The sequence below is a fragment of the Oryx dammah genome, unplaced genomic scaffold (genome assembly GCF_014754425.2).
Source record: "Oryx dammah isolate SB20612 unplaced genomic scaffold, SCBI_Odam_1.1 HiC_scaffold_2, whole genome shotgun sequence".
NCBI classification, from domain to species: Eukaryota; Metazoa; Chordata; class Mammalia; order Artiodactyla; family Bovidae; genus Oryx; species Oryx dammah.
In genome coordinates this window covers 14,351,709-14,363,999 of record NW_024070186.1, presented here as the reverse complement: position 1 = coordinate 14,363,999, position 12,291 = coordinate 14,351,709, and the positions used below count along the sequence as shown (strand labels likewise).

The window sequence follows — 12,291 nt, the reverse complement described above, 5'->3', positions numbered from 1 at the left end:
AGTCAAAGCTGTGGTTTTTCTAGCAGTCATGTATGGATGTGAGAGTGGGACCATAAAGAAGGCTGAGCATCAGAGAATTGATGCTTTTGGATTGTGATGCTGGAGAAGACTCTTGAGAGTCCCTTGAACTGCAAGATTAAACCAGTCCGTCCTAAAGGAAATCAGTGCTGAATATTCATTGGAAGGACTGATGCTGAAACTGAAGCGCCGGTACTCTGGCCTCCTGATGCAGAGCTGACTCACTGGAAAAGACTGATGCTGGGAAAGGTTGAAGGCAAAGGAGGAGGGGGTGGCAGAGGATGAGATGGTTAGAGAGCATCATCGACCTAATAGACATGAATCTGAGCAGACTCTGGGAGATCGTGGAGGATAGAGAAGCCTGGCGTGCTACAGTCCATGGGTAGCAAAGAGTCAGACACAACTCAGCAGCTGAACAATGGCTATTGGTGACCCTTAGTGACATAACAACACCTGTGGCTGTCAGGGACCCTTAGTGACAGAATGACAGCACCTGTGGATGTTGGCAACCTTTAATGACATAGTATAGCAGTGGTGACAGCTAAGGCAGGAGTGCACACCACTGGCCAGGCTCTGCCCAGAGTATTCTACACACAATTTAAGTTCAGAAGTCCCCTGGGAGGAAGCAGTGGCCTGCGGCAGGAATTCCAGTGCACAGGGGTGGGGCGGAGGAGGCACCCACTTCCTGAACAGGCTGTGTTTATGGATGTGTGGGTGTGGTTGGCCTTTTGCACAGAGGCTTTTTTTTTTTTTTTTTTTTTTTGCCCTTTCCCCTTGCACAGGAATGTAGATTGTGCAGGATCTGAAGAAGCAGCTCAGGGCGAAATTACAGAGATGGCAGCAGAATAAGTGCCATGACCTGGGCACCGGTACCCTGGGGCTCTCTCCCTGCCAGCTTACCTTTGTGCCTGTGCCCTTTCTGAAGACATCAGATTGGTTGACGTGGGTGGCACATGGGCTGAGGTGTAGCTGTTACATGGACCGGAACATGAACTTCTGACCCTCGAATTCAGCCAGGAAAAGGAAGGTATGGGATGAAGTGCTTGAAGTAGAAATTAAATTTCAGCATCGAAATCCTGTGGTTAAGACTTCCAATGCAGGAGGTGCAGTTAGAGCCCTCGTCGGAGAGCTAAGACCCCACACACCTCTCAGCCAAAGAATCAAAATGTAACACAGAAGCCATACTAGAACAAATTCAATAAAGACTTAAAAAATAATCCACATCAAAAAAAAAAATCTTAAAAAAAATCCTCTAATGTTCAAAGGAGCCCACCTCAAAAGGGAAAATTCCCCCTTAACTTTTTCTTTCCATTCGATCTATTAAATTTTTTGTTAAACTTTTTTTAAGTCATTATACAATCACATGCAGTTGTAAGAAAAAATGCAGAGACCCAGGCACCCTTTACCCTTTTTGCTGGTATGGTAACATCCTTCAGACTGCAGGAAGATCTCACCCCAGACACTGCTGCAGTCCAGGCACAGAGCATCTCATCCCCCAAGGGGCCCTCGTGCTGTCCTATGTTGTTCAGTGGCTAAGTTGTCGCCAACTGTTTGTGACCCCATGGACTGCAGCATGCCAGGCTTCGCTGTCCTTGACTGTCTTCTGGAGTCTGCTCAGATTCATGTCCATTGAGTCGGTGATGCCATCCAACCATCTCATCCTCTGTCACCCCCTTCTCTTCCTGCCTTCAGTCTTTCCCAGCATCAGGGTCTTTTCCAATGAGTCAGCTCTTTGCATCGGGTGACTAAAGTATTGGAGCTTCAGCTTCAGCATCAGTCCTTCAGGGAGTATTCAGGACTGATTTCCTTTAGGATTCACTGATTTGATCTTCTTGCTGTCCAAGGGATTCTCAAGAGTCTCCTGTAGCACCACAGTTTGAAAGCATCAATTCTTTGGCACTCAAATTTCTTCTTGATCCAACTCTCACAGACATACCTGACTACTAGAAAAACCGTAGCATTGGCTATACAGACTTTTGTCAGCAAAGTGATGTCTCTGCTTTTTAATAGGCTGTCTAGGTTGGTCATAGCCTTCCTTCCAAGGAGCAAGCGTCTTTTCTATAGTGTCATCCAGATCCCTTTATCCACCGCCCCTTAACCCTTGACACTTACTAATCTGTTCTCCATCTCTATAGTTTTGTCATTTCAAGAATGTTCTATAAATGAGTGAGTTTGGGGATTGACTCAGCATAATTTTTTCACTCAGCATAATTCTCTAGAAATGCATCCAGGCTCTTATGTGTATCACAAGTTCAATCTTTTTTATTACTGAGTAATATTTCATGGTGTGGCCAGAACACAGTTTGTTTATTCATTCATCTACTGAAGGGCATCTGGGTTGTTTCTGGTTTAGGGCAATTAAAAATAAAAACTGTTCTGAACATTGTGTACCAACTTTTGTGTAAACATAACCTGTCACTTCTCTGTCCCAGAGGGCAAACACAGGTCATACAGTAGTTGTATATTTAATTTTGTTAAGAAACTGCCAAACCCTTTTCCAGAATAGCTGTTCTGTTTTACATTCCCACCAGCAGTGTGTGAGTAAGCTAGTTTCTCCACATCTTTTCCAGCATTTGGGGTTGTCACTTTTTTTATTATTTTTTTAGCTTTTTTGATAAGTGTGCAGTGATATTTCAGTGTGGTTTCAATTGCATTTCCCAATGACTCATGTGGCTCAGCATCTTTTCATGTGCTTGTCATCCGTCTGTATATTCTCTTCAGTAAAATGTCTGCTCATGGCAATCCCTGGTGGTCCAGTGGTTAGGACTCAGGGCGTTCACTGTGGGGGCTGGGATTCAATCCCTGATCAGGAACCAAGATCCCACAAGCCAAAACAAGCAGATGAATAAATGTCTGTGCCCTGCCCATTTTCAAATTGAATTGTTCTGTTTTTTCACTGTTGAGTTCTTACTATTCTTTTCATCGTCTATTTTCAAGTCTTTGTCAGATACATGATTTGCAAATATTTTTTTCCCCAGACTATATACCTTTTTATCTCTTAACAGAATTTTTCCCAAAGGAAAAGTTCTACTTTTGATAAAGTCCAGTTTATCAATTTTCCCTTTTATGGATTGTGTTTGTTGTCAAGTCTGAGGACTCTCTGCCTAGCCCAAGAATCTGAAGATTTTCCTCTATTTCTTTCCAAGTTTTATAGTTTCCTATTTCACGTCCAGAGTCCACTTTGCCTTTGTCGTTGTTATTCAGTCACTAAGTCATGTCTGACTCTGTGACCCCATGGACTGCAGCATACCAGGCTTCCCTGTCCTTCACTACTTCTCGGAGCTTGCTCAAACTCATGTCCATTGAGTCTGTGATGCTATCCAGCCATCTCATTGTCTGTCACCCCCTTCTCTTCCTGGCCTCAATCTTTCCCAGCATCAGAGTCGTTTCCAATGAATTGACTCTTTGCACCAGGTGGCCGAAGTAGTGACACTTCCGCTTCAGCATCAGTCCTTCCAATGAATATTCAGGGTAGATTGCCTTTAGGATTGACTGCTTTAATCTCCTTGCAGTCCAAGGGACTCTCAAGAGTCTCCTCCAGGACCACAGTTCAAAAGCATCAATTCTTCAGTGCTCATGTTCTTTATGGTTCAACTCTCACATCCATACATAATTACGGGACAAACCATAACTTTAACTCTACAAACCTTTGTCAGCAAAATGATATCTCTGTTTTTTAATATGCTGTCTCGGTTTGTCATAGCTTTCCTTCCAAGGAGCAAATGTGTTTTAACTCCATGGATGCCTGCAGTCACTGTCCACAGTGATTTTGGGGTCCAAGAAAATAAAATCTGTCACTGCTTCCACTTTTTCCCCATCTATTTGCCATGAAGTGATGGGACTAGATGCCATGATCTTAGTCTGAATGTTGAGTTTTAAGCCAGCGATTTCACTCTCCTCTTTCACCCTCACAAGACTCTTATGAAAATGGTAGGTCTCACCATTTATATCTTTCTTTTACCAGAGTTTTGTAGTTTTCAACACACAACTTCATCATATGTTTTGTTTACACTTAAGTTATTTGAGTTCTTTCAAGTGTTTATAAGTGGTGCTGTGATTTTAATTTCAGTGTCTACATGGTCATTGCTAGTGTATATAAATACAGTCAATTTGTATATTTATCTTGTATACTGTGACCATGTTGAACTCACTTATTCTATTTTTATATTTTGCTGAATTCTAATTGCTGATATTTTGTTAAGAATCTTTGCATTCATATTAATGGCAGATATTGATTTGCAGTTTTCTTTTTTTGTTGTCTTTGTTAGATTTGGTATCAGGTTAATACTAGCTTCATAAAGTGAATCAAAAAACATACCCTTCTCTTCTGTTTTCTAGAAGACATTGTTGAATTCTTGAAGGACTGATTCATTCTTCTTTAAATGTTTGGTAAAATTCTCCAGTGAAACCATTTGTGCCTGGAAATTTCTTTGGAGGGATTTTTTTAAAATAAGTACAGTTTCCTTAAGAGTTGCAGACTGTTCACATTGTGTGCTTCATGTTGGATGAGTGTGGTGGTTCATACTTTTCTCGGATCTGGTCCATTTTTGTCTAGGATGTCAAGATTATGTGTTTAGAGTTGTGTTTCGTGTTTCCTTGTTGCCCTTTTGAGGTCTGCAAGGTCTGTAATGCTATCTCCCCTTTCATTCCAGACACTGGTGATCTGTGTCTTCTCTCTGTGTTTCTTAGTCTTGCCAGAGATTTGTCAATGTGTTGATATCTTTAAATAACCAGTCCTTTGTTTCATTGATTTCCTGTGCTGCTTTTCTGTTTTCTATTTCATTGATTTCTGCTTTTTATTATATCCTTCCTTCTGCTATTCTTGTGGGTTTATTTTTGCTTTTCCTTTTCTAGGTTCTTAGATTATGGTGTTAAGAGTTTTCCGCTCTGAGAATGCAAGCATACAGTGCTATAAACATTCCTCTCAGCACTGCTTTAGCTGTGTCCCACCGCTATGTTTTCATGTGTTGTATTTTCGTTTTCATTCTACTTGGCAGAAAACAACAAAATTCTGTAACGCAATTATCATTCGGTGTCTATTTTTATATCCCTAAGACTTCCTCTTTGACCCATGTATTACTTAGAAGTGTGTCATTTAGTTTCAAAGTGTTTGAAGATCTTTCTGTTACTGATTTCTAGTTTGATTCTCTTAAAGGTCATAAACCATACTCTATTTGGTTGTGGTTCTTTTAAATTTGTTGTGGGTTTTTTGTGTGTGTGGACCAACCTATGGTCTATTTTGGTATATGCTTCATAGGCACAGGGCTTCCCTTGTGGCTCAGCTAGTAAAGAATCTGCCTGCAGTGCAGGAGACCTGGGTGTGATCCCTGGGTTGGGAAGATCCCCTGGAAAAGGGAAAGGCTACCCACTCCAGTATTCTGGCCTAGAGAATTTCATGGACTGTATAGTCCATGGGGTCGCAAAGAGTCAGAGACACCTGAGCGACTTTCACTTCACTTCATAGGCACCTGAAAAGAATGTGCATTCTGCAACTTTGTTGATGGACTTTTAAATATATCTCAAGACTGAGACAGACCACTAACTCTTAAAGGTTATGTGATACACTTTTGCCCAAGATTTCAGAGTAAGTGATCTAAAATACTGCTGAGTTCACCAAGGAGGCCTGTGAAGCCTTCTCACTGGTGGGTCTTGTCAATGGAGCCACCATTTTTCTTCCCTGGGGGGTCTGGTCCTCTCTGAAGGATAGAACTTTGATCAGCTCAACATGTGGCTCAATAAAGTTTCCTGGCTGACATTTTTACCCTGTATTTCCAAGAGATATGATGGGACATCATTTTCCTTCTTCTCATCAAGTCGTAGGAATGTAAAGCCGGAGGAAACCGTGGGTCATCTGGCCTCTTTCCTTCGGCAGGCCCTAGAGGTTATTTTAGATTATTTTTTAAAATACTTCTGTGAAATTAACATAAGTTATTATAGAAGTATATTAGATATAGAGAAACAAAAATAAGGAAAAAAGCTTATATATAATCTTACAACCAAAAAGTAACTACTATTATTATTTTGGAGTATACTCTCCCAAGTTTTAAGAAATGGAATCACACTGTATTATGACTTTCTTAGTTTTATAATAGGCATGAACAGTTTTCTAAGATATTATTCCTAGTAGCAGAATATGTTTCCACAGTACAGATACACCGTACCACATTTAAATGGTATAAGTGATGTTCATTTGATGGACATATAGGCCATTACAGTTTTCACTGTGTTAAATAATGTCGTGATGAACATCTTTTGTGTCCATATATATGGTTTTTCCTAGAACTGGAAACAATAAATCAGAGCACGTGAACATTTTTAACTTTTGAGCCCTGTTGCCAAATTGGATTATTAGGGATTTTGTTTGTCTGAACAGGCTTGGCTTGGTTTTGATTTGTGTCGGTTTTAGAAGCTATATGGAAGCTTACACGAGTTCAGGAGGAAGCCTTGTTTAGGTCCCCAGAGTTTTAGGGTGTGAACTAAACTGCCACCTGGAACCAAGGGGAGAGCTCGCCCTTCCCAAGAGCATAGAGTGGGCTGGAATGGTGCCATGCATTCCACACCTTTCTATGAGGCATCCCGCATTGGGCCTGGTCAGGAAACAGGAAAATGGGCAGCTACATACAGCCTGTGGTCTGAACCTTGTAAACCCAGCCGCCCAGCCCAGTTTTATGTGCCAGGCAACAGAGGGACAAACTCGCTCACCCCAGCCACTTCCTCTCTCTGGGATATACCGTGAGAACAGTGTGTGCTGCACTCAAAATATGCCTTGAACTTTCCGTCATAGTAATTGCCCCCATAAAATGGACCAGGTCACCGCATGAAAGTGTCCTGTATTTAAAGACCAGTCCTGCCTGCTTTTATGGCTGGTGCTGACTGCAGGAGGATCACAGCCCTGGCCACTCTGCTGAGGCACCACTGAGAGCTGGCCCGGGGGAAAAGGGCATCTCAAGCTGGTCGGGAACCCTGAGGCCCAGGAGAGGCCCTGCTGCTGACCAGTGGCCAGAGCACCCCTCCCCCCAGGTACCCAGGCAGCTCCTGGGCACGGTGTTGGGGTTCAGCCCATGGTCCCCAGAGTGCACCCTTTTCCATCAGTCTTTCTTTTCTCAACTGCAGAGAAAGAAGAACTGATCCAGAACGTGCTGACCCAGGTGGCGGAGCAGTTCTCAAGGTACAGAATCTAGATGCATCCTTTCCAGGGCTGGGTACTCTTTCTCTTCTTGGTGGGTGGGCCCTTTGCCTTGAGGCTATCTCAGCCGGTGGGCTCTCATCCATCACTTCCCCGGAGAAGCTACCTGCCCGATGCGGTCCTTTGGGGAATTCTGTAACTAAGCCAGCATGCGTGGGGTCCAGGAGATGCTCTCCTGCTGGTGCTTTCAGAGTAAGAACCTGTGTTGCTGAGAATGTCCTCAGCTGGCTCTTCTGGGGCGAGGACTTCAGCCTACAGGAATTGACAGCACAGAGATCCTGTGTGGATCTCTGGCTCACTCTTCATTCTGAGTTATTCTGCCGTTCTGGAGTCAATGCTTTGCGTTTTCTCAGTTACCTCCTATGGCATCTTACTGCCCCCCGGGTAGTTGAAATGGGGAGAAGACATAGGGTATTTTCTTAAAGCCCAAGAGTTGTTGAACTGAATGGGTTGGATCCCAGAGAAGGGCACACCAGCTGCCTAAGGTGTTCTGTGCCCAGCAGGATGGGGTTGGGGGGGGGGGAGGTGAGTGCTGGTCCATGCCAGGGGTGAGCAGAAAACCCAGGTCCTCCCCAGAGAGCATCTGCTTACTAGCCAGGTATGGGGAGTAATCATGCCCACTCTGTGTTCCAGTCTTGAAAAATACACCTTCGAGATAATTCCTCCTCCCTGCCCGCGTCCAACTCCTATGAGTTCCTTAAAAGCAACTCTTCTGTTTGGGCCCCTCACCAGCCCACCTGTGGGCCTCACCATGGCAAGGAGCCGGCAGATGTTGACTGAACCCACTTTAACTTGGAGAATTTGAGGAGTTATGTTGTTTTGTTTTTTTCCTTCCCAGAGCTTTTAAAATCAACGAGCTGAAAGCTGAAGTTGCAAATCACTTGGCAGTGCTAGAGAAACGCGTCGAATGTGAGTGGCATGTTGATGCCTTTTCGCTGATGTGTCTTTTAACCCTAGTTTAAATTAAGCCACTTAAGCCGTGGTGCGTGATGATGGCAGGGGAGGTGAGGCTCAGAACGAATGTCTTGTCTTTGTGAAATAGTACTTACCTTTGAAGTCAACAAAGGTTAGAAAAGTGATGAATCTTAAGCGTTTTATTCTGTTTTAAAAGTAACCCAGTAACTTGCAACGTTAGAAGTACACAGTAATTTGCAATCCAGTACATGTCATCACATGGTATGTATCATGGTAGCACAGAAGAGCACAGAGGAAACCACGGGGCTTCCTAGACCAGGCCCCCGGGAGAGGAACCTCTGCAGAAGAGCTTGTGTGTGTCCCTTTCTACATAAATGAGAACACAGCAACCCGTACTCTGTGGTTTCACAGTTTTAGGGGAAGATGTCTACTGAATGATCACCAAGGCCTGGCTCAGTGACCAAGTAGCTAAAACTCCGGAAGACAACAGCTTCCAGTCAGTCACCCTTTGTGTCCCATCCGTAAAATAAGAGGCAGTGCTTGAATTCCCTGTGGTCCACAATTCCCCGCCCAGGGCCCAAAGAGATGGCTCTTTGTCAGTGCCAAGGCTAATGTCAAGGTTAATGGCTCCTGGGCACTGCATTTACTGACTTGCGGCATGAGTAAACAGACGTGAGGCTCTCGGGATGGCATCACAGCCTCTACCTGGCTAACTTATTGAAGGTCACTTTTCATACCTTGTATGAACTGCTTGGTTTTTTCCAAGAAAAAAAAATTCACAATTGTGTCTAAAACCAATTCGCCTAAAGAACTTGAATCATTATTTACAGTCACCCTTTTCAAAGTGCGGCAGCGTTTTTTAAATCCATTTGGTCATTAGAGCTGCAAAATAGTTCTATTTTCCCCATTGACAGTGAAAGAGCCAAAGAGATTAAGCGACCTGCTTGAGTTCATTCAGCAAATTGGAAAAGTAAATACCATAAAGAAGGCTGAGCATCGAAGAATTGATGCTTTTGAACTGTGGTGTTAGAAAAGACTCTTGAGAGTCCCTTGGACTGCAAGGAGATCAAACCAGTCAATCCTAAAGGAAATCAGTCCTAAATATTCATTGGAAGGACTGATGTTGAAGCTGAAGCTCCAGTATTTTGGCCACCTGATAGGAAGAACTGACTCACTGGAAAAGACTGATGCTGGGAAAGATTGAGGGAAAGAGGGGAAGGAGTCAACAGAGCATGAGATGGCTGGATGGCATCATCAATTCAATGGACATTAGTTTGAGCACACTCCGGGAGATAGTGAAGGACAGGGAAGCCTGGCATTGTGCAGTCCATGGGGTTGCAAAGAGTGAACAAGACTTAGTGACTGAACAACAAGCCCTGACGTCCTAGGGCTTTCACCAGCACCTTTCACCATGAGAAGCTGGGGATTTGAGGGGAGGCTCAAGGAAGAGCAGGTTAGAAAGCTGCTGTAGCAGCTGGCCTTGTAGCCACTGCCACAGACACTAGTCGTGGCCACATTGAGCAGAACAGAGGTTTTGCCTGAGGGATTTGGCAGGGATGGGGGGGGTCCCCTGGGTGCTGAAAATGTCAGGACGAGACTCCTCAGTAGCTGTACAGCAGGAGCAGTGCCCCATATGCCACACAGAGCTGATGCTGTGAGGACTTGGATCTGGCAGATGTGAGCCCCAGACTACAGTATCCCCAGCACCCCAAGATCAGTGTCGGGACCCCCCCACAGCTCGTGGCCACTGCTGCAAACATCAGGCTTCTTCTCTGTTCACCAGCTGCAGGTCCAGAGTCTGGACAGAGTGGACCCCATGCCCACACACACACACACACACCCCGCCCCCTACCCCTGCCCACTGCAGGGAAGGCCAGAGAAACTGAGTATGTTACTTTCCTGTGGCTGTCATGTCAAAGCACCCAAACTAGGGGGTTGGAACAACAGGAATGAATTCTCCCGCAGTCTGGAGGCCAGATGCCGAGGTCAAGGTGCCGCAGGGCCAGTTCCTCCTGGAGGGACCCTGTCCCGAGCCTGCTGTGGCTCCCAGGCTGCCCACGGGCTTGGCGTGTGGCCATCACTGCACTCAGTCTCCCCCTGCCCTCCTTTGCACTCAGGTCTCCCTCTACCTGCCCGCATCAGGCACCTCTCTCTGGATTTTGAGCCCACCCTCACCCAGGACGATCTGCTCTCAGGATCCATCTCCTAAACAAGTCACACTTGCGTTCTGGGGATCAGGATGTAAGCCTCTCCCTTCGTTGTTGTTCAGTTGCTCAGTCATGTCCGACTCTTTGCAGCCCATGGACTGCTGAATGCCAGGTTCCTCTGCCCTTCACCATCTCCTGGAGTTTGTTCAAACTCATGTCCATTGAGTCGGTGATGCCATCCAGCCATCACGTCCTCTGTCGTCCCCTTCTCCTCCTGCCTTCAATCTTTGCCAGCATCAGGATCTTTTCCAATGAGTTGGCTCTTCACATCAGGTGGCCAAAAGATTGGAGCTACAGCTTCAGCATCAGTCTTTCCAATGAATATTCAGAGTTGATTTTCTTTAAGATTGACTGGTTTGATCTCCTTGCAGTCCAAGGGACCTTCAAGAGTCTCCTCCAGCACCACAGTTCAAAAGCATCGGTCTTCAGCACTCAGCCTTCTTTATGGTCCAGCTCTCACATCCATACACGACTACTGGAAAAACCATAGCTTTGACTCTACAGACCTTTGTCGGCAAAGTGATGTCTCTGCTTTTTATTACACTCTCTAGATTCATCATAGCTTTTCCCCATGTCATTGCCTGTCTCTTACGGGGGCACAATTCAACCCACTGCTGTGAGCGTTTGCTGTTTCATTTTCTGCAGTGGGAGGCAAGCCCCACTTCCCACCAAGCCCCATGGGGTAGAACTGTCCACACGTGGGAAGTGGTTCAGCCAGAGATCACAAAAAGCATTCACTGCTGAGTCACTGCCTACACTTACAGAGAAAAACCGTCTTCCAGTCACCACCTGGAGAGCAGATGCCTGGCGGGTGGAGGGGGGCGGCAGGTGCCTCCTGCTTCATCCTCCTCTCCTCCAGCTCCACGGGCCCCTCCCTGTACAGAAGCCAGCCCCAGGCCTTCCATTCTTTGTACACAGGCGGGTTAAAGAGGCCGTTAATTAATTTTCAGAACTCCTGCCGAGAGCTGTGAGACCGAGGGCTTCCGGTCTCTGGCCGTGAGAGCAGCAATCAGGCAGAGAAGTGTCTGTATTTTGCCTTCAAGTGGCTCGTGGATTGAGGACTGTTAAAGGACAGAGCCCCAGTAACCGTCTCCCTGGCCTGTCCTTGCCCCAAATCCTCCAGAACTAGCTCGAATCTCCTCCTAGGGCTCTTGTGTGAATCACAGAAGTCACACCCATGCACATGGGTTACCTGGAGGACACGGTCCAGGCTCACGGGATCACAGTTACCCGTGTTTTTACTAGCTGTGTTCATTCTAGCACCAGAGACCTGGGCCCTGAACGGGAGGGATGGAGGGGGCTTGCATTTCTCAGGGGGAGGAGAGGGTCAGGGTTAGGGTTCCAGGCGCTTTGGTCAGCTGGATCGTTGGGGTTGGGGGTCCCTCTGGGCAGCGGGTTATCCCAGCCCCATTTTAGTACCTCTCCCCGTGTCAGCCCCCAGCACCCCCACCTCCTCCTGGCTGCCCACCATGCACAGGGATGTGGGGGCTCACACACCGCAGGAGGAGGGTCTTGTGCCCCGTGAACTCCGCTTGGCTTCAGGCCTGTGCTCTCCTGGTGCTTGTGGCTGACTGCTCCCTGGCTCCCCAGGCTCCACCGTTAACACGGAAATGACCACAGTTGCCTCACCTGAGCTGAGCTGCCGGGGCAGGAGGGTATGAGTTCCAAAGAGCTGGCCAGACGTAGCATCTGTGCCTCCCCCAAAGACATCACAGGGACCCTGGAAGCGGACCAGGGAGGCCCTCTGAACAGGGGTCCGGCCATCAGACCTCTGCCATCAGTCACCTGGGGAACTAGTCACCCCAGCCTCTCAGGAGGTCAGTTCCGACCCTGCACTGCTGCCAGAATCCAGCCAGCCTGTGAAGGCTGCCAGGCTACTCCACTAGGCCCGGCCAGACATGGACACACACGCGCACATACACACAGAGGAACACACACACAGTGCAGCACACACACACAGAGGCA

At 46.4% G+C, this 12,291-nt stretch overlaps 1 protein-coding gene across 7 annotated transcripts in view; it reads left to right on the top strand.

Annotated features, from left to right (window-relative positions):
- Positions 1-12,291, top strand: part of PDE9A (phosphodiesterase 9A) — a 107,452-nt gene that overhangs the window by 64,952 nt on the left and 30,209 nt on the right. For 6 of the 7 annotated variants that reach the window (XR_005719430.1, XR_005719431.1, XM_040231763.1 and 3 more), the window contains 2 exons: positions 7,132-7,186; positions 8,043-8,113. Coding sequence is in view for 2 of the 7 variants with exons in the window: in XM_040231763.1 (XP_040087697.1) it covers positions 7,132-7,186; positions 8,043-8,113 (126 nt within the window). In the remaining 5 variants the exon portion in view is untranslated. Of the gene's footprint in view, positions 1-6,936; positions 7,039-7,131; positions 7,187-8,042; positions 8,114-12,291 lie in introns of those variants that run through there. The other variant, XR_005719432.1, reaches the window with a different exon arrangement.